This window comes from Colias croceus, chromosome 6 (genome assembly GCF_905220415.1).
Source record: "Colias croceus chromosome 6, ilColCroc2.1".
Taxonomy (NCBI): domain Eukaryota; kingdom Metazoa; phylum Arthropoda; class Insecta; order Lepidoptera; family Pieridae; genus Colias; species Colias croceus.
The window spans coordinates 4,196,486-4,223,399 of record NC_059542.1 but is presented as its reverse complement, the minus strand read 5'-3'; the positions used below and the strand labels follow the sequence as shown (position 1 = coordinate 4,223,399).

General features: G+C 33.6%; 5 protein-coding genes and 1 long non-coding RNA gene across 6 annotated transcripts; 1 reads left to right on the top strand and 5 right to left on the bottom strand.

Moving 5' to 3' along the window:
* Positions 1-467: 467 nt before the first annotated feature.
* Positions 468-2,547, bottom strand: LOC123692264 (cuticle protein 8-like). The gene is made up of 4 exons (XM_045636989.1): positions 2,447-2,547; positions 1,991-2,236; positions 1,473-1,639; positions 468-634 (listed from the first exon to the last, which is right to left on the bottom strand). Exons 1-4 carry the CDS (start codon positions 2,453-2,455, stop codon positions 571-573), a joined length of 486 nt encoding a protein of 161 aa, XP_045492945.1. The 5' UTR covers positions 2,456-2,547; the 3' UTR covers positions 468-570.
* A 2,730-nt stretch (positions 2,548-5,277) lies between these two features.
* LOC123692261 (cuticle protein 7-like) lies at positions 5,278-6,934 on the bottom strand. Its single transcript, XM_045636986.1, has 4 exons — positions 6,710-6,934; positions 6,384-6,608; positions 5,998-6,164; positions 5,278-5,535 (listed from the first exon to the last, which is right to left on the bottom strand). Exons 1-4 carry the CDS (start codon positions 6,719-6,721, stop codon positions 5,388-5,390), a joined length of 552 nt encoding a protein of 183 aa, XP_045492942.1. The 5' UTR covers positions 6,722-6,934; the 3' UTR covers positions 5,278-5,387.
* Positions 5,995-8,067, top strand: LOC123692279. Its single transcript, XR_006751511.1, has 2 exons — positions 5,995-6,184; positions 6,392-8,067. It is a non-coding gene; the product is annotated as an uncharacterized LOC123692279 (long non-coding RNA).
* A 1,579-nt stretch (positions 8,068-9,646) lies between these two features.
* LOC123692247 (sialidase-like) lies at positions 9,647-11,760 on the bottom strand. The gene is made up of 4 exons (XM_045636968.1): positions 11,734-11,760; positions 10,574-11,665; positions 10,274-10,440; positions 9,647-9,820 (listed from the first exon to the last, which is right to left on the bottom strand). The coding sequence occupies exons 1-4, from the start codon at positions 11,743-11,745 to the stop codon at positions 9,754-9,756; spliced, it is 1,338 nt and encodes a 445-aa protein (XP_045492924.1). The 5' UTR covers positions 11,746-11,760; the 3' UTR covers positions 9,647-9,753.
* A 5,798-nt stretch (positions 11,761-17,558) lies between these two features.
* On the bottom strand, positions 17,559-25,917 carry LOC123692638. Its single transcript, XM_045637402.1, has 10 exons — positions 25,805-25,917; positions 25,275-25,514; positions 24,795-24,961; positions 24,491-24,545; positions 21,534-21,710; positions 21,230-21,396; positions 18,493-18,547; positions 18,180-18,356; positions 17,879-18,045; positions 17,559-17,672 (listed from the first exon to the last, which is right to left on the bottom strand). Exons 1-10 carry the CDS (start codon positions 25,814-25,816, stop codon positions 17,603-17,605), a joined length of 1,287 nt encoding a protein of 428 aa, XP_045493358.1. The 5' UTR covers positions 25,817-25,917; the 3' UTR covers positions 17,559-17,602.
* LOC123692271 (cuticle protein 7-like) lies at positions 20,992-21,853 on the bottom strand. The gene is made up of 4 exons (XM_045636996.1): positions 21,842-21,853; positions 21,534-21,710; positions 21,230-21,396; positions 20,992-21,061 (listed from the first exon to the last, which is right to left on the bottom strand). The coding sequence occupies exons 1-4, from the start codon at positions 21,851-21,853 to the stop codon at positions 20,992-20,994; spliced, it is 426 nt and encodes a 141-aa protein (XP_045492952.1).
* Positions 25,918-26,914: the final 997 nt, after the last annotated feature.

Sequence of the window (26,914 nt, the reverse complement as noted above, 5' to 3'; positions counted from 1 at the left end):
ACGGTACATGTGTTTTATACAGGGTGTAATCGTTAAGTGTGCACAGGCGATTATTCCGTAACTATTGCAGATATCAAAATACTTTAAACTGATACCGAAAGCCCTTAACCTAATGAGTAAAATGACAATAATAACTTAAAAAAAAAAACGGGAAATATCCATAAAAGTTACATTAACGATTACACCCTGTATAGCAAATGGCAGCTTGGTGCAAAAATGAGTGATTAATTTATTTTTCATAAATCACTATTTCTGACACATAAAAATACAAAACAATAAATACATTTGTATTATGAACTTTTTGATGTAGATTGAAAACTTCATAAAAATTCATTGGATATCTTTTCATGATTCTTATAATTCTAATTATAATGAGTCTGTCTTAAACATTTGTTGCTTACTCTACGAAACATATTATATACTACATAGGCTCCAGTTCTTGTACCTTCATACAAAAGAAAAAACAATTTAGCGCTAATTCTTTATTCTCATTTGATTGCTTTTACATACTTAATTTAAAAAATTCATTACAGAGGTGTTCGCGATATTGTAATACTTTATGATAAACATTTATAAATGATGCTGTACATGGATATGGTGATGAGGTGATGAATGATGGACAACCGCATTAAACCTGAAAAAGAAATAAAAAATAATTAAAACACAAGTTTGACAAGAAACGTTGTGGTCAAATATAATTTTTGTTGAAAGAACCGCGGAAAAGGTGTTTGAAGAGATAACTTAGAATGGAATGAAATACCCAAGTATGTAGGCAACCAATTTATTTTTGCAATAACATAATATTATCTAATTTATTATGAAAGTTCCATTCGACTCCTTATTAAGATTCGATGGCCAATATAAATAATATGATATTAACATGTGCCATGTAGCACATCAAATCGTTATCATTACTCTCGATATTTATAAACGATTGATTAAAGATTAATCCTTGATTTATTGCCTATTTTAAACAAAGAAATATTTCATTACAAATTCGATATGGCTCGTCAGTTGAGGTGGGTTGACGACAAGGCTCATTTGTTATGTTACCGTCTAATATATTTCTCAATGTAATTTACTGTTCTCATACATTTAGAATATTCGAAGCCCTTCGAAGGAGGATATGAAATAGTTAGGTATAAGCTTCAGCCCGCGGCTTTGCTTGCGTTTTTACTTTTTACCAGATTTCTTAGATATTTTTGGGTAGACAAAGCAACAAATTAGGGAAACAAAAACAAACAAATGTTTACTAATAGCAGAATAGTAATAACAGTATTAATACGTGTATTTTTATAATGAATTAATGAAAACGATTACCAGAACAATTATTTCACAATTATCTCATTTGTTTCAATTATTCAATGTGCTACTATAAACTAAGAGGAGGTAATGTTTTTGCAATTATTAGACTGTGACATCTTCGACATGTTCCACTCCATAATAATCTTTATAAATATGCTATGCCTTACCCGGTATGGTCGTCAGCTTTGTACTCCACCTTCCTGGTCCTGCCGTCGGGTTCAACGAGCTCATAGCCTCCTTGGACGAGGTCCCCATGACGGAACTCATGCTGGGACTTCACATCTCCCGTGTGGTGGTCGTGCACTGAGTATACGAACTTGTACTCTGGGAAGGCCTAAGAGAACATATAATAAACGTAATTTAAATATGGGAATAAATGTTGGTAAAATTGGGTTCAATTAAGATAACGCTTAATCTATTGTTGAATGAATACAGAATAATGAGTGAAATTTTCCGCTAACGCTGAAAATATTATTTACAATACAATTCATATATAAACATATACATTTAAAACTGATTTGTAATAAATATATCATTTTAAAGATTCTATTCACAGCAATCAGTAATTATCTAATTGTTGACTTTGATCTTAATAATACATTACAGAAATGTTAACACTTAGGTATACAGAAGTTAATTAAATAACGTTTTATATATTTCGCACAATAAAGAGGTTTAAACTTACGTAATGATCATGATGAATTTGGTGAGGCACATGTGGTACATGTGGAATATGATGGGGAATGTGGTGATGAACGGGAATCGGGTGATGAATTGGTATGGGATGATGAATCGGTATCGGGTGATGAGGTCCGTCATGCTTCACTATCTCTTGGTGGGATATCGCCGGTGGGATGTGATGATGTGGGTGATGATGATGAAGAGGAAACAGCGCGTCACATGCTGACAGGATTGCACAGAATGCTAGTAACTGAAATAAAAACAAATATTATATGATAGGTATGAATTAGTTTTTAAGGTGGCGATAAACAAGATCTTTGAAATCTTATGGAGTCTTATATAGATCGATGAATTTGACAGTTAACTCTTATCAATTTTCGGAAGATATCCTTGAGAGTTGTCCTGTGTAGTTTAATTAGGATTATATAGGTAAGACACAAGAAATAGATATTTCACTTACCCTATACATTTTGTATTTTGTACTTATAAATTTAAACTACACAGTCGTAATTTCCAATCCTATGAGATCGGGGACATGAGTGACGGAATTAGCTAACTTTATTAGCTTATATACAAGTTATAATTGTGGGAATTATTGGAGCAAAAATCTATTGATTAATTTCTCAGAGTTTGTTTATACGAATATCGTAACGTGTTGGTAATAGCAATAATTGAACTATTATCGCGTGTTCACACCCTAATCCCGCGAAGTGCCAAGATGAAATATGGGTAGTTGTTGCAAAATGATGTTCCGTTTTTTAATTTTTGCTATAATATTATGTTTTGTGAGGATATATTGGTCGATATAATAATAAAGCTCTTGCATATTATTGCCTTTGTTTTGTATTTTGTTTTATGTTAAGCAATAACGCATCCATTAATTAAAAAATAAAATCATAGTCTCTTAGTTAAGTATTGCTTTTATATTGAATAAGAGAAAATACATTCATGTACCTATATAACATCCTAACAATGTAAATAGTCCCTACATTAGTTTATTTAATATATATTATCACATAATTTCCATGTGAGTACGATTATGGGAACCAATATGAAATACTAAGCCATTTAACAATACGGACAATACAATAATTATGAAACGAGCTCAGTGCAAAAGTATGTAAAAAGGTTGTCTATGTTATGTACTCATAAAAATGCTAACACCTAAATATTAACACATTTTATTTTTTATGGACGAATTTAATCTGTCTTATTTTCTTATGCTTGAAGCGAGTAGGTATCATACATTTAGAAATTAAAGACTTGAGCTAATGGTTCCACTTTCGCTGTAAAGTGTTCGAAACGTATGGATAAATAATATAATGAATATCGCATTTAAAATCCCTTAAAGTCTTGAATCTCTTCAGCCATCTTTGATAATAATATGATAAAAAATTTAAACTTCAGATGATAAGAAAAAAATATCAAATACTTTTTATATATTTTTTGACATATTACAACTGTACATTTTATGTTACACAAAGGTAAATTGGTTGTTATACATAGTAAAATCTCATGTGAACCAGCAACAATGTTAATAACACTTGTGCCATAACGAACCTCGAAAAAGCGTGTTATGAGCGCGAATAAACTAAACAATTGAAATTACATAGTATCATTGGACGCAAGGGGCCGTATACATTCGGTGTATCTATTACTTACCTCGATGAATGATGATGTTGCTTGCACACCACTTTTATTAACGTTTATGTAAAATGTTAACGCAATTTTGTTATTATGACGTATTTATTATGTTATAAATATTATATATTATGTTGTCGTTAATTACTGGATTAATTAATGTAAAACAGTATGAAAAAAAATAACATAATTATCTAACGCCAAGGTACTTTTGGCCGCGGCCGTCTTTGATAAAAAAGGTCGTCATTAGAAACTAGATGAGCGTGCAAGACCCGAATTTATATGCATATTAGGTATCTACATCACTACAGCTTTATCCGGTGATGAAAAATATCAAGAATGTAGAAACGATTCAAAGTTTGTCTTTGTCATCTATTTGAACAGTTGTACTTTTCAAATAGATGACAAAGACAAGTTGAAAGTGCCATGTCGTATTTGGCCAAGCTTCTGGGAGCTAAGTACGAACATCAAAACCAGTTCAGTGAAAATGTAGCTTTATGTTCGGTATTGAGGTAGTGCAATAGTAAGTTTTTTCAAGGCTTTTATAATCTTGATTAAACTTTAAACTTGAAAACTCTTCTAAAGCCCTATAGAGGCAATTATGATTTATTAAGAGACAATAGCTTGTAATTTAGCCGATATATTGATGAACGATTGACATAATACGATTAGTACGTTATACCTAGTACGTTCATAAAAACATACGATAATTTCCATACATTATAAATTATTGTAGTATTGACATTTGACATTAATTTAACAAAACAATTACATTAGAGGTGTCATTTTGTATACAATAATAACATTTTATTTGATAATGATGTTTTATGAATAAAAAACAGCATACATATATCCATTTGAATTGTATTTTAATTCCACCAATAATGACATAAAATATTGCAAAACATAACCTGCACCACGCGTAGGAAATTGGTAGCAATTTGTTTCTTGACAATTTTGCACATAATGGGACACATGTATGTGCGACCGGGGGACGCATACTTGTACCTTGTATAATGATTGCGTTTAAATTGGCCTTTATGTGTCGAGAAATTACTGTCGTACAAGTGTCGAAATAAGTACGCTCTATGTTATGAATTTGTGGTACGATCAAAAATTATACGCGTATATCAAGAACAGACAAGGTCGGTCCCGAGGTAAGTAATCGCATATCTAAAATTTATCGATTTAGAATATAATAAGAACCATTACGCAAGGATAAGTTGAATGTTTAATTATATTGTTAAAAAAATGTAAAGTCCAAAGAATGGAGCACGCGAGCACGCGTGTCTGGTAATTACTATATTAATAATCACTTTTTGGGCTATTAATCTATCGCAATGTTCCAAGGGTAATACTTGAATATTAATGTGAAATAATCTACGCTTAATAAGAAGAAAAAATTCTAATATTATAAAGCTGAAGAGTTTGTTTGTTTGTTTGTTTGAACGCGCTAATTTCATTAACTACTAGTCCGATTTGGAAAATTCTTTCAATGCTAGATAGCCCATTTATCGAGGAAGGTTATAGGCTATATATCATCACGCTAAGACCAACAAGAGTGGAGTACTGTGAGTAAAACCGCAGGGCACAGCTAGTGAAGATATATAGTGAATTATATATTATAGATTTATCAATAAAACGAGTATATACTGATCAGTAAATTGTATATTTATTTACAAGAGTATTCACACAGAAGTTCTATACACATAAATATCACAACTCATTCATTCAACGCGATCACAACCTATTTTATTCGTTTAGTAGTGGAGACCATGATGGCCATGAGCGAGGGGAGCGACGTGGATGGGGGCAGCGTGGACCACGGGGGCGGCGTGGACGGCGTGGACGGCGTGGACTACCGGGGCGGGGTGGTGGCCGGGGGTCTTGTGGACCACAGCGTTGAAACTGCAAGTACAATCAATCGTTAATATGATAATAGTTAATGAGGTAAGGTAATGACATAAGTTTCAGGGGATTAGCTACATTTAATTAGTGTTCTTATGGAGTACTAATAAGCATGTTACTTTGCAGCGCTATTATATTAAAAAGGTGAAAAAGTGGTTAAGAAATACGTTTGAGAAGCTTCATTAAATCAACGATAGTTATTTAGTTGCTAATTGTTAAGTATTGTTTAGTTAAATCAAAATTGATGTTGCATTTCACACTATATTATGACAATGCTAATTAGTTATTTATATAAGCAGATAGGCGTGGTAAAGTTGAATCTACGGCGTTATCTTGATAGGATTGTTTTTGTTTAAGTAATTCCTGTTGTTACAGCTTTTTGGATTTCGACTCAAAATTTACAAAATATTCTAACTTAATTATTAAGGTTTTAGGCTGGTTGTTTATTTGTGTTTAGCTTACCCATGGTGGTCGTCAGCGGTGTAGTCAACCTTGCGGACGGAACCGTCGGGTTCAACCAGAGAGTAGGATCCGTGGACAGCACCACCGTCGCGGCTCTCGTGCTGGGACTTGTGGTCGCCGGTGTGGGGGTCAGCGACGGAGTAAGAGTAGTCGTATCTTGGGTGAGACTGCAAAATCAATAAATTAGGTGATATATTTTTATGAAAATTATGCACGTCTAGTCTGTATGACGAACTGTTTTATATTCTATTGATTTTGTAAAATATTTTAAAAGATTCAGAAGCTTTCTTGTAACATTCTGTTACGAAGTCCTTATTAGATTCCAAACTTTGTGTGTAAAACAGGATTTCAATTAATATGTAAATACATTATTTTATTTAACTCACGTATTCAGCATGTACTGGGGCAGCATGGACGGCATGGACGATGGGAGCGTGTACGACGGGAGCGTGAACTACGGGGGCGGCGTGAACCACTGGGGCGGCATAGTACGAAGCTCCGTAGTGTACGGGGGTGTCATGGCGGACGATGCTCTGGGAGGACACGGCTCCATGGTGCACTGGAAGGAAGCCAGCGTTGACGGCTGCCAACACGGCGCTTATAGCGACAATCTGTAAAACAAACGACGAATTAGAATATTGATATCCTGCACCTTTTGTAATCTTTAACGAAAAAATAACTTAAAGGGTTAAAGTTAGTTCTAAAGGCTTACTTTGGAGAACATTTTGCTGTACTAATCAGAGCAGGTGACTGATATCATTATCGTGGTCGCCTGGACTTTTATATGAAATCCAAAACCAACTGGACAGCCCTAGTGGTGGGGTGTACGGTCAGTGAGTTCCGTAAGTTTGACACAGCGAGGTCATATGTTTCGCGCCTTCGATAATAGGCCTCCTTCCTCAATCTTGTCATTTGCGCCCTGCAGCCACGACTATGTGTACGAACCACAAGCTCTGTTATTTGACATTCGAGCTTTGATATATTACGATTTGATAGAACAGCCAGATCATGTATTATAGTTTCAGTTAAATCAAATAGCATTCTGATGTAAATGGAAGTAATATCACTAAAAATATTTTTACCGGGAAAATGTACACGCATCAGTGATAAAGGATGTTTTTTAATTCAAAACAGTTTAATATTTCGATATACATGACTTTTAAAAATATAAAGGTTACATTTGAAAAAAATTGGCTTATCTAAATAATCCATACCAATGTCGTTAAATCGAAAAAATATCCTGAAATAGTGTAGTAAGTTTTGCGTAATCGCAAATTGTTCAAAATTTTGACAAATACGTAAATTATATCGATAATTGCAGATAAAATTATGGGTGTAATAAATTTCTTTAAGTGTACCACGTAACGTAATCGAAATAAATTAAATTTTGTTTTTGGTTCAAAAAACCTTTTAAGTAATAAATATCGGGAAAAGGCAAACAATTCTTAAATTTCACGGATACTATGCATATTAGAAACAAAAAACAATATTTTGTTAACAATTCTAAAAAAACATTATTGTGCAATGCATACTTATCCTAATCTGTATAACATTGTCCGAATCTAAAATATTACGGACATAGAGTGATAGATAACATTCTCCCGATAAAAACATTGTCAGTGGGTCAAATATTACTTCAAGGCTATCCAAAAATTAGCAATCAATTAAAGGCGTCAACCCACTGATACGAAGCGGTAAAATCGATCTCATTATTGCATTATGCGTTACAAAACTGAATATCGTGTGCACTTTATAAACCACATGGGGGTCACTTATCTAAAATTGTCAGGTATTTGGTTTCCTAACTACGTTCGTAATGCGATCATAAGGGTCGATATAACTAATTGTGTAATGAACTTATTGAAATAATGAAAAAAACCATTGTTTAGACACGCCTTGACTCAGTAACCCTGTGTCGACATCTACTCTAATGTTTTTCTGAGTGAATGGTATGTGTGGACATAAATCTGATAGAAAACGAACTACTTAATAAGCATGTAAATATAGTTCAATTATGCATCTAAGTTTGTAAATTGAGATCGTAATTATACACCTATTTTTATTAATTTACTTACGCTATTTCATTTGTTTACTCTATTTTTCTTGCTATGTTAGCATGTTAAACATACGTCAATAGGCAAAATACTTGGATACCTTTTACTACTAGAGAAAATTTGTAATTCTAGACGAAAGAACAATAGCAAAACCACAAATCAATACGGATATAGTAACAATATATCGAAAATCCGTTTTCTAAGTTGTTTCCGATATATCATTATTATATTCAACTAGCTTCCGCCCACGACTTTGTACGTGCATCCCCGTTTTTCCCCGTTCCCGCAAGAATTTCGGGAAATCCTTTCTTAGGGGACGCCTACGTTATGACATCTACCTGCATGCCAAATTTCAGCCCGATACGTCCAGTGGTTTGGGCTGTGCGTTGATAGATCACTATATCAGTCACCATTGAGTTTTATATATATAGATTAACATCTTGTTTATTGATGTGTTAACGAACTTTACGTTTATGAAATTCGATTCTAAATTCGAGAACTACAATGATTCGTTGATTTACAAATAAATATGTCAGTAATTAGTTGGACTGTGATTCCTTGGAGTTATTTAACAAGCTCGTGAGTTGTGACACTGTTGAACAGTTAAATTAGATATTTATCTCTAGGGCATGGGCGTTTTAAGTGATTTTATTGCACGCAATTTCTCTACGCTATAATTACGATACGTATTTTTGTGTAAGTACTTACTTTTACAACATATTAAACGCAATTAAGATTTACTCCAGATTTATATATATTAAAATGGTAATTAATTTCGAAACATTTTTGGAAAACTTAACTAAATTGTGATATATTCAGAAAATATAGATGTTGTATGCTATAATAATTTGTTAAAAAAAAATAAGGACATATTTTTCGAAAGAGACAATTCCGCCTGAAAAGATTTGCAAAGTTATATGATGGTCATAAAATTGAGAAAGTAGTGGTGTAGGTTATGAAAAGATATTAAAATTAAATGCAAAAATGCAGTGACGAAAGTGTTTCAATTAAACATTATCCAAAGCGCTACCGGAGTAATGTTGCGTATACAAACCCGACCAGCATAACTCGGACACGATCTTACGTATATCAATTATACCAACTAAATATATAAAATAGACTATAATATATCATACACCTTGTGCAAATATAACTAATTATATTAAATGTTAAATATATTTAACCGAGTGGATTATTAACTATTTTTATTTTTAATTTTTGATTTTTATTTTTGATCTTGATTTTTTATTTTTATTTTTATTTTATTTTAATGCATGCATAATTATTAAATAGGTAATACAATAATCAATAATAATGTATAATTTGAAATGTAACAAATAATATTATAATAAATTATGTCTAATAAGCTGAATAAACTCGTGTATGTATACGCCATTGTAACAGTGATAATAAATTAGTGTGAACACAGGCTCCTGAAAAACAGTTTACAACTATATTAGGAGCCTGGGTCATTAAATTTTTGTAACTCAAAATGGTGCAAATAAATGATTTATTTATTTATTTATTTTAAAATCGCATGTAATATACGTTTATCAATGATCAAACTTCGGATTTCAGGAATAACAACGCAAGTATTATTTTAATAACTTTATAGTCTTATTTCATATTTGTACATTCAGTTTTAGTAATCACAGCGAAAACAATACGGCATAACATTTCATTAGCTAATGAGATTTGATCTTTAATGGTGGTGTTGCGAAGAGTACACATGATGGCTTGGTCCTGAGTTGTGCACGACTGCATTGAAACTGCAACAATGACATGATTTCATCAACTGCACAGATATTAATAAAATAAATAAAACTGGTTCGTAACGGGTTTAGGATACACTTGTTTATCAACATACTACAACTTCAAAGGTCGTGTGAGGTCGTTACTCATATGATACGCAAACAGGTTTGACCACCACATGGTTTGCAAGTGCATTATATTTTACTATACATTGAAGCTTCTTCGTAGGATATCGAGCAACATTATTGAGTTTGTAAACTTGTATATGAATTAGATTATGCAGTAATCTAATTCATATACAAGTTTACAGAACAAGTCCGGGTCACTGTGGACAAACAAGGAAAATTTGTAGTGAATATAAATTCCGCGTTATCAGATATCATCATCATCAATTAGATGTTTCCTGATCAATGTTTATGGGACAAATTGTCATTTATCAGTCGATACTCTTAATATATTTAAAAATTTACCCATGGTGGTCGTCAGCGGCGTAAGATACTTTTCTGTAGGAGCCATCAGGTTGCAGCAGCGAGTATTCTCCCTTCACAACATCACCATCGCGGCTTTCGTGTTGCGCCTTGTGATCACCAGTGTGAGGGTCTTCAACGGAGTACGTGTACTCGTACTTCGGGTATGACTGAAAAGTTATTTCTGATTAATAAATATAAACAATATTTGTCGGTGAATAAAAAGGAGCAGAGGATTTTTTATGAAAATATATCAAATGATAGATAATACTATATAGCTGCTGTATTTATTTTTATACTTACGAAGTAATCTTGAGCTCTGGCGTATTGGCTGGCGTATCCATAAGTTCCGAGATTTCCGTGAGCATGACTCAAGGGAGCAATTTGATTTAAAGATGAGTGTACGTTATGGGATAAGGGACCAGCGTGGGCCAAAGGAGCAGGGTGAGCTAAAGGAGCAGGGTGAGCTAAAGGAGCAGGGTGAGCTAAAGGTGCAGGATGGGCTACAGGACCAGCTTGCGCTAATGGACCAGCATGCGCTAGAGGGCCAGCATGCGCTAAAGATGCGGCGTGCGCTAAATGACGAGCATAGGCAGCAGGTCCAGCGTGAGATAAAAGACCAGCGTGGGTCAAAGGACCAGCGTGGGCATAAGGACCAGAGTGAGCATAAGGACCAGCGTGAGCATAAGGACCGGCGTGGGCAAAAGGACCTGCGTGACCTAACGGACTACCATGGGCAATGTATCCAGAATTGGAAAAAGAACCAGCGTTGGCGAAAGAACCAGGGTGAGCTAAGGGACCCGCATTAGCAACAGGAGCTCTTTGAATAATATCGGTTCTATCCACGTGGGAAATAGCGGACCCAAAAGAGCCAGCATGGCCAAGAGGTCTTGAGTGAGCATGACCGGCAGCTGCGTTATTCAAAGCTGCTGCATGGGCCAAGGGAGAACCATGGCCTATCAGACCTGCTTGCGCTTGAGGGCTGGCTTGTGCATGAGCAAAGGGATTAACATGTCCGACACGACTAGATTGGAAAACATCTGTTCTATCAACTTTAGATATTGCGTGAGCAACAGGAGCTGCCTGACCTAATTGAGAAGGGTATGCATGTACGTTACGGCCAAAATCGAAGTTATGACCTATTGGTGCAGCCAGAGGTGCACCATGGCCTAGAAGATTGGCATGGAGGCCAGCTTGTGGGAAAGATGAAGCATGTGCCAAAGGACCTGCAGCTGCTAGGCCTCCAGGATGTCCAAATGGTGCACTATACAGGTTATATCCAGGTGCTCCATACGGACCAGCGTAGGGTGAGACGCCTTGTTGAGCATAACCTCCACGGCCATGTCCTAAAAGACCAGCTTGCGCCGCGGCTATGACAGCACCTATCACGATAATCTGAAAAATAAATTAAATTAGTATTTATTTTTTTAAACAAATTGTTATTTTTGGTCTATGAAACTCACTTTAGCAAACATTTTTTGTGTTGCACGTGAAACTGTGACTGACATACCTTTGATAATTAATCGTGGGTTTTATAAGAAATTCTCATCATAAATCGGTGGGGCGTCGAGAGCGCATCTTAGATCGTCCTCTTACTACAAGGCCGCTTTGCTTTGTCTTCACCGTTCTCTCATTACACATTATCAATTGAATGGTAGTTAGTTAACAATAATACCATGCGAACTAGTTGAGACGGTTCTAATCAGGCCATGATAAGATGTCATTATTGTTTGTACTTTTGTTATCTTGCAGGTGAGGTAAGAATGAGGAACAAATAGATTGCAAAGCTTAAGGGTTCACATATTTTTAACTCTATGAACTCAAACATAAAAACATTATTGTCTCATAGCTGAAATTAGTTAAACGCATAGTTTCATATCAAATGCATAGCGAGAATAACTGAACGGCATAGTACAAACTATTCAACATTCTTGTAAGCTTACGTACTAATAGGAAGAAACGGGTGATAGATAAGTTATTTATAAAATCTCACACATTTTTTTATTTCAAAAACAGTGTTTTGAATGACATAAAAATAAAAAAAACATTCTGTAATCAGTGATTAAATATATCTCTACACGAGAACGATTCCTTATTCTGGTAGGGTAAGAGGATAAATAAACAAATTATGTGAAATACTAATAACTATGGGCATACTCTAAGCTATGGCCCATTATTCAAATACATATTATAATCTAAAAATCAAACCATGCTTGAATGTTTCTCTACATACAACTCTACATTTACGAAAGATTCAGTAGCTTTTTCAATTTTTTTCTTTTGGTATGACCAACCGAAAGAATTGAATTGTTCATTGATAAAGTGCAAAGCTTTCTTTCAATTTTATTATCAAATGAAAGTATGTATATGTGTATGTGTAAGTATTTTAAAATATAACATTTTTAATACGTATTTTTTAAAGTATGGCGGTAACAGAAGGTTAATTAATTTATTATGGATGTGTCTAATTTCAAATTCTAATAAAGCGCGAGATGGCCTTACATTGTGTAATAGTGCCTTCTTAATTTACAAAAATCCTCATTATTTCGCGTTACAGTCCATAAAATTTTTATAGATCTTTAAGAGATAAGATTATAGAATTTCTGTAATAGATGTGATAGTTTGCAACACATAGTTTTTGTGTACGGATTTGCTCTTTTGATGTTCGTTAAGAAATTTATAATTTGCACCTGTAACATAAAATTACTGTTACTACAGCGTTGAGGCATAGTTTTTGTGATGTCCTGCATCACCATTTACTTAATGGAATCGCACTCCGATATAATTTTATTATATCACTAGCTTTCCGCCCGCGGCTTCGCCCGCTTTGTCTAAAACCTAATAAGTTATATAAAAATCCTCTTGAACTTGACTCTATTTATAAAAAGACCGCACCAAAATCCGTTGCGTAGTTTTAAAGATTTAAGCATACTTAGGGACATAGGGACAGAGAAAACAAAAACGATTTTGTTTTATACTATGTAGTGAAACTTTACAGTTTTACGTCCATATTACATTAATTACGTTGAATTGTTTCCTTTATTGCTATGCTTGTTAGCTTTTAAGAGCTTATACTGCTAGATAATAAGTAAGTAATTTGTGTGTTTCTAATTTGCTTTATTTATAAAATGCGTATCGATATAGAAACAAACATTATTTACCGTAAATGTTTATTTTTTCAACTATCAAAATAGTTAAAAGCTTTTTTTTTATTGTTGGCATCAGTGCATTTATCGAGAAAGGCTTTATAAGCTCTATCTAATATCACCTATAGGAGCGAAACACTACTTTTTGAGGGCGTATAAGGTTAGATATTATCAATATGTACCAATCTTGTAGTTTATTTTCCTCAAATTAATGCTGATAAAACCGCGGGGCACAGCAAGTCTCTACTAGCCTGTAAACCTGTTGCTTAAAAAACGATTATTTTATGACTCTTCATAAAATAATCGTTTTTTAAGCAACAGGTACTATTCTTTACTTTAAGTTTAATGTACTTTTAACTTACGAATCAAATGTAAAAATATGTACATATACTAGATGTTCCCGCAAACGTTGTTCCGCCTTTACTCTTAGCACCTTAACTTTTAGCTGATTGTCAGATCTAGCTGTGCTAATTGGCACACAAAAGTTCATGAGAATCGTTGTCAAGTCGTTATGGTAACTATCTATCATATAAATGTAATATACTCGTGACCCTACCCTGGGTCACGAGTGGCTGAGTTGGTCAGGCATCCGCCCCGGAATGACGTCTGTAAAGCTAGAAAGGTCAAGTCGGCAGAATCACTCGTTTTATATCTCAAAATTTAGTGCTCATTTAGTGCTAATTTAGTGCTGAAAACAGATATTTGGTGCTGTGATAGGGGGACTGAAAATGAGAACACTGCTAACTTTTCATTAAGCTAGCAGTACGTCTGTAAAGCAAGAAAGGTCAAGTCGGCCGAATCACTCGTTTTATATCTCAAAATATAGTGCTCATTTAGTGCTAATTTAGTGCTGAAAACAGATATTTGGTGCTGTGATGGGGGGGACTGAAAATGAGAACACTGCTAACTTTTCATTAAGCTAGCAGTGTACCATTCGTGACCGCGCTGTGATACAGTTGGAGCCAGAGGCACATCAGCTAATAATTTAGTGCTCAATTAGTGCTGCCTGTACAAGCAAACAGATTTTTCAAAAAAACATTTTTTCAATTTTTAAGTATAGATAACTGCTGACATAACGATACGAGCAATCATAGAGCTGAAAGATGACTTTAAAATCGGCATTGGTGAAATTGAAAAGAGTTACTAATTAGTGCTAAATGAATGCTACCGATGAACCCAGAAAAAATTTTTGGGAAAATCATTTTTCAACTGCCCGCTAGAAAATAATCATTATAATCGAAAAGTTATAGGCATTATTCTGTATTGCAAATATCGAGTTTTCATCAAATCTCAACGTTATAAGATCACAGGAAACGACCCTGACTCCCCTAGCGATGTAGCCGCTGTGTGTGTGTGTGTGTTAAATTTTTTTTTTTCAAATCAACAACAGCTGCTAGTATAACGACGCCAGCAGTCTTAAGAGCTAGAAGAAGACTCTAAAACGGGAACTAATGGAATTGAAAGACGTCACCATTTAGTGCTCAATTCGTGCTGCCAGTACAGCAAAAGATTTTTGAAAAATATTTTTTTTTATTTTTTTTTCAAAGCAGCTACTGCTAGTATAGCGACTCCAGTAGTCTCAAGAGCGAGGAAAGTAGTATAAGACGGGAACTCATGAAATTGAAAGGCGTCACCATTTAGTGCTCATTATTATTGAAGTTTTTAAGTAATTTTAAATAAATATTTGTTAGTCGCTTGTTTTATCTTTCGGTGTCAAGTTGCTATCGTTTGCTTTTTGCCGTTTTATTTGAAAGGGCTTGGCGAAACTTAGATTTTCTGTGAATTTTAACCGATTTTACCGACAGATTTCGAGAAATGTTGAGAAATCTTAAAAAAACTTGCGGCTCAAAAAACTGCGTCAAACGCCGCCAACCCCGTGAAAATCGGTTCCTTCATTCCAAAGTTATTGCGATTCGAAAATTCAAAAAATAGTGTTCTGTGAAACGGTTATCAAAATATCATCTGTAAACAGTTATAATATTTGAGCTCGGAGAGCTCAAAATAATACAGAAATTGTATTGTTATGGGTTATTTTTCTTAAGCACACGATGATATGAATTTGGAAACAAACAACTATGCTATTATAAAGAAAACGTTTTATTTCATTGACGTACACAATCACTACATGCACTTATTATAAAAAAACGGTTAGACTTAACCACAGGATAATAATTAGTTAAGTGGTAGGTAGTAACTAACTAGCTTATTTCAACATTATCTAAGTAATCTTAGCAAATTAATGAGGGCGCCAGGAGGATTTTATTCATTAAACGGGATCCTTCCAATCCCTGCCTTGAGTTAGCTCCGGTAGTAATAAACAGTCGTATGGATATCGAATGCGTATAATTTTGATCGTGAGATCGAAGGCGTTTCATATAGGCTACAAACAAAACACAATTTTATTTACTTTTGAGTTTTAATAATCTTAACATTATAGTACTAAAACTAAGACTTACCCCTACTCGCACGAAAATAATAGCACAAACTTAGGATAATAACACTTATATTATATATTATTATTTCAAACAAATTAAACCAACAACCAGTGTACCGAGATCCACTGCTCAACGGCCACTGACCTTTCAATGACAATCCGATAAAGATTTCCAGACGTTTCTAAAAATATTAATAATTATAAAAAATGCATTGAGATTTGTGTGGATTTGAACTCACGACCCGCGGATCGATGCTCCACGTTAGTTCCACTGAGCCACTCGTACGATAGCTCAAGTTGTGAAACTGCGTTACAATTATTGTTAGTTTACCAAACATAACAGTATGTTTGAGCTCGAAGTTGTACGGTTGAGCTCAGAAATTGTATGTTTGAGCTCAAAAACATCATAAGTGCAATTTTAAGCGTCTAGGCCGCCGAGGTATGGAATTAGTGGGAAGTTGCAGGGATGGCCTGTATGGTCAACCGTTTTTCTAATTTTTCCTCTCTTAAAGTTAATCAGAAGTAGAATACTCCAATAAAAAAAAAAATAAAAGTCAATTTTTTTATTGAATGAATGAATGAATAAATATCTGTTTTCAGCACTAAATTAGCACTAAATGAGCACTAAATTTTGAGATATAAAACGAGTGATTCGGCCGACTTGACCTTTCTTGCTTTACAGACGTACTGCTAGCTTAATGAAAAGTTAGCAGTGTTCTCATTTTCAGTCCCCCTATCACAGCACCAAATATCTGTTTTCAGCACTAAATTAGCACTAAATGAGCACTAAATTTTGAGATATAAAACGAGTGATTCGGCCGACTTGACCTTTCTTGCTTTACAGACGTACTGCTAGCTTAATGAAAAGTTAGCAGTGTTCTCATTTTCAGTCCCCCTATCACAGCACCAAATATCTGTTTTCAGCACTAAATTAGCACTAAATGAGCACTAAATTATGAGATATAAAACGAGTGATTCTGCCGACTTGACCTTTCTAGCTTTACAGACGTCCCGGAATGGCGCGAAAGGTGCGGGTTCGTGTCCCGCCTCGTGATCGAATTTTTTCTATTCTTTATAAATTTATATTTATAAAGCATTTGAATGCCATAAAACCAAAAAAATATAAATTCAACTATCTATCATTGTGATACGAGAATTAAATTAACTAAAATAATAATATGAAGGGAATATTATATATTTTTAATAAATCTGTTTATACATTTAAAGTTAAACAAATTATTATGGGTTGATCTACACTGTATAACAATTAAATACCTTACCTATTGCACTAAAATTACTTAATTTTTTTTTATCCGGCGATATTAATTACATGAATAAAATGAGCCAGCCGGTAATATGTATTCATCTAAATCAATAATAATATTAACAAAAAGAGGAAAGACTTGTTGACCCATTTCGTAAATAAGTGAGTTAAATTAATTTTATTTTTCATGAGGGTGAAATCGCGCGGCTTGGATGCAAGCTGCTAGTAGGTAATAAATTTAAGAAAGATTTTTTTAAATTCAGTACGTAATTTCTCTAATCAATTTTCTCCTTCTCTATCAGATAATATAATTATAATAGGAATTATAAATTTTTCGAATTTATCTTATTTTAATGACAATAATCATAAAAAGTAAATATAATTTATCTATCTGATATTTATAATCAACGTGATTATCTACTGTATAAATGAAAAATACAAATATTAGTTTAATATAGTTTAATAAATAACTTTGGTTGTTAATTTATTCAGTAGTGATGACCGTAGGCGGCGTGAGGGTGCACGGAAGGCGCGGAGTTGTGCACTACGGCGTTGAAACTGTAACAAAGATAAATAAAAAATGTTATTTGTGCTATTTAAAGAAATATATACATAAGTTGAATATGCCTTAGTATTGTTGCAGATGAAGAATGGCTTAGAATTAAATTTAGGATGCAGACAAATCTATTTCTAGAAAATTATTTGATGCGTAAAAGCTTTATTAACGTATACACGCAAATAAAAGTTATTTTTACGACACTTACCCGTGGTGATCATCAGCGGTGTAGTGCACGTTGCGCACGGAGCCGTCGGGCTGCACCAGCGAGTAGGAGCCGTGCACCGCGTCGCCGTCGCGGCTCTCGTGCTGCGACTTGTGGTCGCCCGTGTGCGGGTCAGCCACGGAGTACGCGAAGTCGTATTTCGGGTGCGCCTGTTCGGGTCATATCGATATAATTAGAGCATTAGATGAAAGAGAACAGTATTTTTATTCATATTGACTTATAATTTAAAAATTGAAAAGACCAATCAAGAAGGAATTCGTAAAACATATACTTTTAAACTCACGTAGGTGTCGTGTCCTTCATATTGGTGAGCAGGGGCGGCGTAATGGCTGTAAGCCAATGGGGCCGCCGCGAGGGGAGCGTAGTGTCCCGCTCCGTGATGCACGATGCTTTGGGACGACACGGCGTGTCCGTGCAGACCGGCCTTAGCGGCGGCTAGGAACGCTCCGAAAGCAATGATCTGTAAAAGTTACAAAAATTACATATTGCTGCATTATTTTTCTTAAGATGAATTAAGATTAGAAGTGAAGTAATCGATCTTAATGAATCTTCTCAATACAAAGCGCCTGTAAATCAATGTAAGGCAATGAACTTACTTTGCTGAACATTTTGTTTGGTTTGTTATGTTTGGTTGTAAGAGTTGATAAGATTTGATATCAGATACTGGTTGCAGAGTACTTTTTATATTATTTTGACGAATAATAAGTGGGGAGAAAGGAACCACGTGGTAAACTATAAATTAGAGGTCAATTAAAATCACGTTAATGTATCGCAATATTGTATTTCGTCACGAATACCGACTATTTATAATAATTAAGAGTTATATTTACACTTGTATTTATTAAGGTATAAGAAATATTAATAATAAATCGTTAAGTGAGCTCGTTGCATAAATATCTACATTCTACCACTTTCTCCCAAAAACATACTGTTTTGAATAACGGAGTTTAACTGTCCAAAACTATTTAAATCTATGTTTCAGCATCTAAATCTTCATATTTTAAATTATAATGTACACCAGTAAAAATTATGTACTTACACGATAAAATATAATTAAGTAAATGAAAACTGCTCTATTAGGATGCTCTGTGAAAATTAGAAATGGTTTGAAGGATGAACATAGACTTAAAAGATATACCTACTGGTTTTATACTGTTTATTTAGTCCACTAATAATAATCTCGCCATAGCTTTTACTACCTTTGTATTTATCTTAGAATTTGTAATTTTAATCCATTTGATACAAACATTTTAAATATTTCCTTGAGCTTAATCACTGCACTAGTTATGGATATTTCGTTCGTTTAATTGAAGAGTAAAGGATTAGGTGTTAATTTGCATTTGCGCATACATAATTATGTACTGCAATAAGATGTATTAGATTAGCCGTCATGGCCCAAATTCAGGAGGTCAATGTCAATTCTAAATATCTGAGTAAGTATAAAAAATTGTATAGTAAAAATATTACAGGCCGGAATTGACTTGATCAATACCAATACTCAAGTCTTAAAATATATCATATTACTAATTAGTTGCTATTAATAAATTAACAAAGAATTTATCATAAAATTGCAACTCATCAATGACACCCACGTACACACAATTAGAGATCAAAGTCAGATGGCATGATTCATATTTCGTGACCTCTTTATATTTTCTGTGTTTTTTACTTTAACGTTCGTCAATGAAAACCTTAAAAACACTTTTGCTGATTATACATATTTGTATTTATTACCTGTTATATTTTTCTTCTATCTTTACTGCATTCTTGTATTATTGCCAAATAAATGAATATGAATTTTAATTTGAAAATATTTCTCAATTTTCACAGGATAACAACTAACCACATCAAGAAATCTTTTAACAATTCAATTTTTACAAAGGGGTCGCTTACATAACGAAGAACTTAATCGTGAGTTTTTTCATCCTTCAAAATACAAGATTTTGTATATTTAAGCGTTTTCTAATACCTTTTTTAAACCGTTTGATTAGAAAGTAAGATGAATAAAGTGCTTTCTTTATAAAATTACAATCGACATTCATTTCTGTAACGTTTTCACTTCATTAAAAACTTATCATAAATAAATATCATAAACTCTTTCCCATTTTTCTCAGAATAATTAATAACAGATTTTGAAATAAATGACGGTCATTCAGTTTTACTGTTAATCTCTTATAGATCAAGAGCCCACGACGGCCAGACATTCCTTATTTTAGAAAAGTTGAAAGTTCAATCAAAACTATCAAGTTTGGGTTGTGGTTACTTTGACAGGAAACAGGAAGTAAAGGTCTATAAAATAGTACCTAACTTTCATTATAGTTTAAAAACTAAATTTTATATATGGGACTGGGGGACCTATAAAAAGATGGTTGGTACCTAAAGAGCCGGACAGTTTTCATGGTTCTTACATCTTGCCAGACACATTTAAAAATAACTATCATATCATCAATTTAACGTTACTACCTAAAAGTGTATCAAATATGAAATAACCCACTAAAAACATTTGTTTACTATAATTATTAAAAAACAATAGTTATAATATATAAGTAATAAAGTTATTACTTATCTTTTACGGGGACTTATGTTGATGGAATTCCACGTATCTCGATGAATTTTTAGTTATCGTTCTTATCTGTATCGGAGACATATACAGAGAAACTTTCAATTTTTCTAAAATAAGGAATGTCTGGACGTCGTGGGCTCTTGGGTTATTAATAAGATCTATACATTACTATATTATATATTGTTTTTATATTTTTCATCATTGTTGTCAAATTATCAAAACTCAATTGTTAAAAAAAATCGGTTTCGTTAGAATGATTTATTTAATACTACCTGAAAAGCTGCTCTACCAGGAAGCAGACATAAAGTCCTTTCCAAAGTTTATGGCAACCACTTTGACACAATATTTCAAAATTTTAGATATGGATTAAAATCCAATTTATGAAATGCTTATAGAAGGTAAAAACTCAAAGAAAATAAAAACGGGAAAATAAACAAATTAATAATTGAATTTGATTTTCAATTTAATATCATAAATAAACGTTTTGCTATAAACAGCTTTGGTCTTCTCAATTTAATTGGTTGTTTATTATTCAGTAGTGATGACCGTAGGCGGCTTGAGGATGCACGGAAGGGGCGGAGTTGTGGACTACGGCGTTGAAACTGAAAAAAAACATGAAGCGGAAAAATATATAATAAGAAAGAACGGACACTTACAAGAGCTTAATAATATATTGAATACAGTTCATATGTTAAAATTATTATGTCGAGTATTATATAGATAGTAGGTACAACTTTGTACAACAGAACAAAATGATGACAATATATTACCCGTGGTGGTCATCAGCGGTGTAGTGCACGTTGCGCACGGAGCCGTCGGGCTGCACCAGCGAGTAGGAGCCGTGCACCGCGTCGCCGTCGCGGCTCTCGTGCTGCGACTTGTGGTCGCCCGTGTGCGGGTCAGCCACGGAGTACGCGAAGTCGTATTTCGGGTGCGCCTGTTCGTGTCATATCGATATAATTAGAGCATTAGATGAATGAGAACAGTATGTTTATTCATATTGTCTTATAATAATTTAAAAATTGAAAAGACCAATCAAGAAGGGAGTCGTAAAACATATACTCTTAAACTCACGTAGGTGTCGTGTCCTTCATATTGGTGAGCAGGGGCGGCGTAATGGCTGTAAGCCAATGGGGCCGCCGCGAGGGGAGCGTAGTGTCCCGCTCCGTGATGCACGATGCTTTGGGACGACACGGCGTGTCCATGAAGACCAGCCTTAGCGGCGGCTAGGAACGCACCGAAAGCAATGATCTGTAAAAGTTAGAAACATTATATAGAATTAATGTTTAAAAAAAAATTAAGAAAGTAGGTAGTTAATCTTACTGAATCTTCAATACAAAGCGCCTGTAAATTGTAAGTAAAATTTAAGGCAACAAACTTACTTTGCTGAACATTTTGTTTGGTTTGTTATGTTTGGTTGTAAGAGTTGATAAGATTTGATATCAGATAGTGGTTGCAGAGTAGTTTTATATTATTTTAAAGAACAATAAGTGGGGAGAAAGGAACTGCACACCACGTGGTAAACTATAAATTAGAGGTCAATTAAAATCATGTTAATGTATCGCAATAATGTGTTTCGTCACGCAAAACTTATAAACATAGAAATATTTCTTTCATAAATTATGTATATTTTTAAAATTATAAAATTATATATTATATTATATATATTTAAAAAAAAAAATTTGCCCTTATTTTCTTAAAAGTTGTTGTTACTATCTGCATTCAATAAAACCGAGTTTGGATTTTTTTTTGTTTTAAATCGCAAATAGCTAACTACATTGATATCATGAATCATTGACCATGAGTTATAACGTCTTAAACTTTATAGGAAACACTTTAGTTTTAAGACGATTAAAAGTTTGTAGCCAGATTATTGAACTCAATTTTTATCTATATAATTTATCTCAAGCGTAACGAAATACTTATATACGAAGTATTAACTTTATATTTACCTACTAAGTAACATTATTTTACGAATCCTCATTTAGTTGTTGAGTGAGTTGAACGAGTTATCAGTTATAGATGTTTTATTTCAGGACAAAAACTTATAAAAGAGCGTGTTTGCCGAGCACACGTATCAGCAGTAAAACTTCTTTGGCATAATTCAAAGATAACAAAATCTTACTCCATGACGATATTGCCATAAGGCGACCTTGTAATTTTACTCTCAACGCGCCTACAGAAGTTTCACTGCAAAAGTTCTATAAATGTTTAATTGATGAAAATTTTCAGATTAACTTATTACTTATTAGTAATCAAGTAATACATAATTGGAAATTAGCCAGCTATTGATACGTAATAATTGAAAAGATCTCAAATCAATTTCGTTTTGTATTTGACTAGCATCCCGCCGCGCCGGCTGGGCTTGCAATTATAATTTTTTTTTAATTATACATAATATATTACACCGTAAGTCTAAGGATATTTAGATATATTTATATTATGCAGAATTTTCATACTGCGATAAGCTTGACGTGAAATAACGTCGATAAGAATGAACTAGATATCTATGCGCATATTCTTACTAACTACCTATATTATGTATTTATTACCTGCTCTTATTACCTATTTATTACCTGCTCGTATTCCACTATCAAGAAGGGTTATGTTTTTCGCTTATATTATCTTACAATTATTTGGGAACAGCCAATGAGGTCAATTTGGATATAATTCAGGCAGGTGGTTAAGCTTTGTAAATTATTCTTATTTACTCCATGTCTCCATATCCGGAACGATGTATACAAGGGTCCCACTATCGGTATACTAAGGCCTAAGGGCGAAGGTCCTTGTTGTCTTGCATACACAGATCACGTAACGTTCGTTCCTTAAAATTCAGGTTTTATTCTCTAGCTTCGCGCAGCCGGCATATTACGCTTTGCAGCATTCGTGAGCATTTTGTCTATGAAACATAATCTTAAACAATAGCTCACGTGCGGGTGGCAAAGTCGCTTGTTAGGGGTGTACACAAAGAGTTTTAAGAATTCATCTATTTGAAAAAAAATGCGTCTGGATTTTTATAAGTATTTTTTAAGTAGTCAGATACTACTTGCTGTTAGATAAAGTAACATGAAACGGTTTAAATAAAAATAATAAATACTAGAAGAAAATCTTTATTTTTTATTAAAAATACGTGAAGCGGTTTACAAGGTAGGTAGGTATATTTTTAAACTATACATCTTTCTTTTAAGTCAGTGATTAATTAAAAAATGTTTGTTTGGTCGGTTGTTGGTTGCCAAGAGGTCTTGTTCAATATATGGCGAGTTTTTGCAGATTAGTATAACTATGAACTATCCATACAAGTGGTGTATTCTACTATCCTAATTATGAATTATTTTATTTTATCTCAATAAAATTTCCGATGTTAGCAGATGCACTGAAAGTTTCCGATTTCATATTTGTGATCTTGATTTCACTTAATTACTGCAGAAACAAATTAAATTAATTTAAATATCGAGGAAGATTTCAGTAGTTTTTTTTATAAAAATATAAACATACGTAACGTTTTGTATAAAAATACACAGTCTACGAGATGATAAAGTCTCAAAAATATGATTGGTTATTATTTTTGAGATTGGAAATCAGCGTAAGTTAGGTAGCTTGTTACCACAGGGGTTGGTTAAATGATTTGCTATAAATTGAACAATGAAAATATAGAATTGAATCTGTATGATAAATTTTCACGAATTTATTATAAAATAGTCCATCGTCAAGATTCAGTAATTATCAAGGTTCAGTAGTTTATATCATGAAAAGAACCAAACAATATACCATTTGAAAAAGTTCAGTCGAAGGTTATGATTTTTTTTATCCGATTATATATATATATATATATTTTTGGATTAGAAAGATGACAAAATTTTACAGAATTAATATTAACACTTAGTTTTAAAACTCCATATAACTATAAAGTTAAATATACTGTGCTCTCAAAAATAAAACGTTTAAAATTCGTCATAACTCTTTTAATTGTGAATGTTACAAATATAATAAATAAATAAATAATTTTATTTTAACACTTTTCAATAATGATGATAGGCGGGCTGGGGGTGTAGAGAGGGACCAGATGTGTGGACAACGGCGTTGAATCTGTAATAGAAAATATTAATGCATTTATTAAATCATCAATTATTAAGTATTGAAGTTTTTAATTTTCCAAGATAATATGTAGATTGATATTAATGCCCGCAAAGCTTATATTTTCAAGTTTGAGAGGGCCACGGCATAAGTCCTTGTAGGGTGAAGAAGGCTAATTAAAAGATGAAATGTTTTAGCCGCTTGTTCGACTACTAATACAGGGCATCAATTTGCAGTTAACATTTGAACATAGGTAGTTACCCAGTATGGTCGTCAGCTGTATAATCAACCTGACGCACGGAGCCGTCGGGCTGCACCAGCGAGTAGGAGCCGTGCACCGCGTCGCCGTCGCGGCTCTCGTGCTGCGACTTGTGGTCGCCCGTGTGCGGGTCAGCCACGGAGTACGCGAAGTCGTATTTCGGGTGCGCCTGAAAATATAATATTAGGTTTAATTTACTATTCTAGAGGATCTACGCAGCGTACACTTGTAAAATAACTGAGGTACCAATTTTTGCTCGAAGTTCATAATATATTTTCTATCTATAGGATTAGCATTAATCTTTAGCATTCCAACAATTAGTAATCTACATGCCAATATAATAACAATCCTCTGGTTGTTGAAAATCAATGGCTAGATCAATTAAAACTGAGACTTTTGGATGAGGGTTGTTTTTTCACACCTGGCATTATAGAACTATCATCTAATCTGCTGTGAATTTGAACATCCAAATTGATACATACATATTCATCATGGCCATCATACGCTCCATTTGCTCCATATCCTCCGTATGCTCCATAAGCTACTGGGGCAGCATAATGAGCGAGTGGTGCAGCGTAAGCCAAAGGTGCAGCGTAGTGCGCTGGAGCGGCGAAGTGGCCCAGGCCCTCGTCATGACGCACGATGCTCTGGGAGGAATAGGCTGGGCCATGCGCGTAGTAGCCAGCGTTGGCTGCCGCTATCATGGCTCCAAAAGCTACGATCTGAAAAGGTAAAGTTTAATATTAAAGTGATGACCACATTTAAATTATGTCGAAACATTTCCAAAGATTTGCTTAATGACAAGGAATTAAATGTTATATTATAAAAGTTATATTACAAAAGTTATTTTATATTTGCGACTTCTATCGGAAATCTTAAATTGATTCATTTCCAACGACACTTTATCTGTTTCACTATAGAAGATTAGAGCGATTGTCTTATAACGAATTTTTAAATTAAAAATTTAATATTTTCCGGAAAAATCTTGTTAAAGCGTAATGCAAAAACTCACTTTGCTGAACATTTTGTATTGTTTATGGAACGTTGGTCAGTGATTGATGTCAACCGCAATCGAACATAGCTTTTTATACATTTAACATTCAATAATAATAAGTGGGGTGTTCGATCATGCAGACCTTGCTTCGATTATTACAATAGATGAGGTCAATCTAAACCCCATTATTAAAAAAACACTAATATGTGTCATGGTGTAAACGTTTGATCGATATTAGACATTGATTCTTGTAATTTGATAATATTAAATTTCAAAATTGATCAATTAACCATAGGTACAAGTTAAAGTAATACCTAACATGGATTTTTGTTCTTTGAGAACGGTTTCGATTCATTGAATCTACCTAATTGTATTTGATTCATCTCAATTTAATATTTATTGAATTTAATATTTATTGAATAAAAAAAAGAGTGTGTGGGTCAAGCACACGTGTCAGAAGTGAAACATTTTTAGCTAGATACAAAGATACCAAATACGTCGCCTTACTCTAATTACGTGACGGTATTGCCATGACGTGACCTTGAATTTTTACTCTCAAAACACCTAAAGAAGTTTCACTCCAAAAATTGAATCAAGCAGCAGTTTATTATTAAAACAGCAGTTTTCATACAAAATATGGCGGATTAAAAAAAAAATTCCTTCCTTGTTTGATCTCATGTGAAATAAAATAGAATCTTAGCTGCAATTCAATATTTTTACGATTTCTTATCAATATCACATTTATTCTTAATTATAAACAAATAATCCCTAATATTTGTTTGTGATACGAAAGATAGATATGCATGCATATAAATAGTAAGTAATTAAACGAATTTCTTTTATGCAGCCATACCTACTTCAAAATCCACAATGTTAAAATTTTAAACTACATAATATTAATCAAATATAATATGAATTTCAATCTTATTACTTAAACTTCAAATTCGTCATATTATACCTAATTTTCACGAAATAAGTATTCATCGTCACTACATAGTATAAAACAAAGTCGCTTTCACTGTCCCTATGTCCCTTTGTACGCTTAAATCTTTAAAACTACGCAACGGATTTCGATGCGGTTTTTTTTAATAGGTAGAGTGATTCAAGAGGAAGGTTTTAGTATATAAT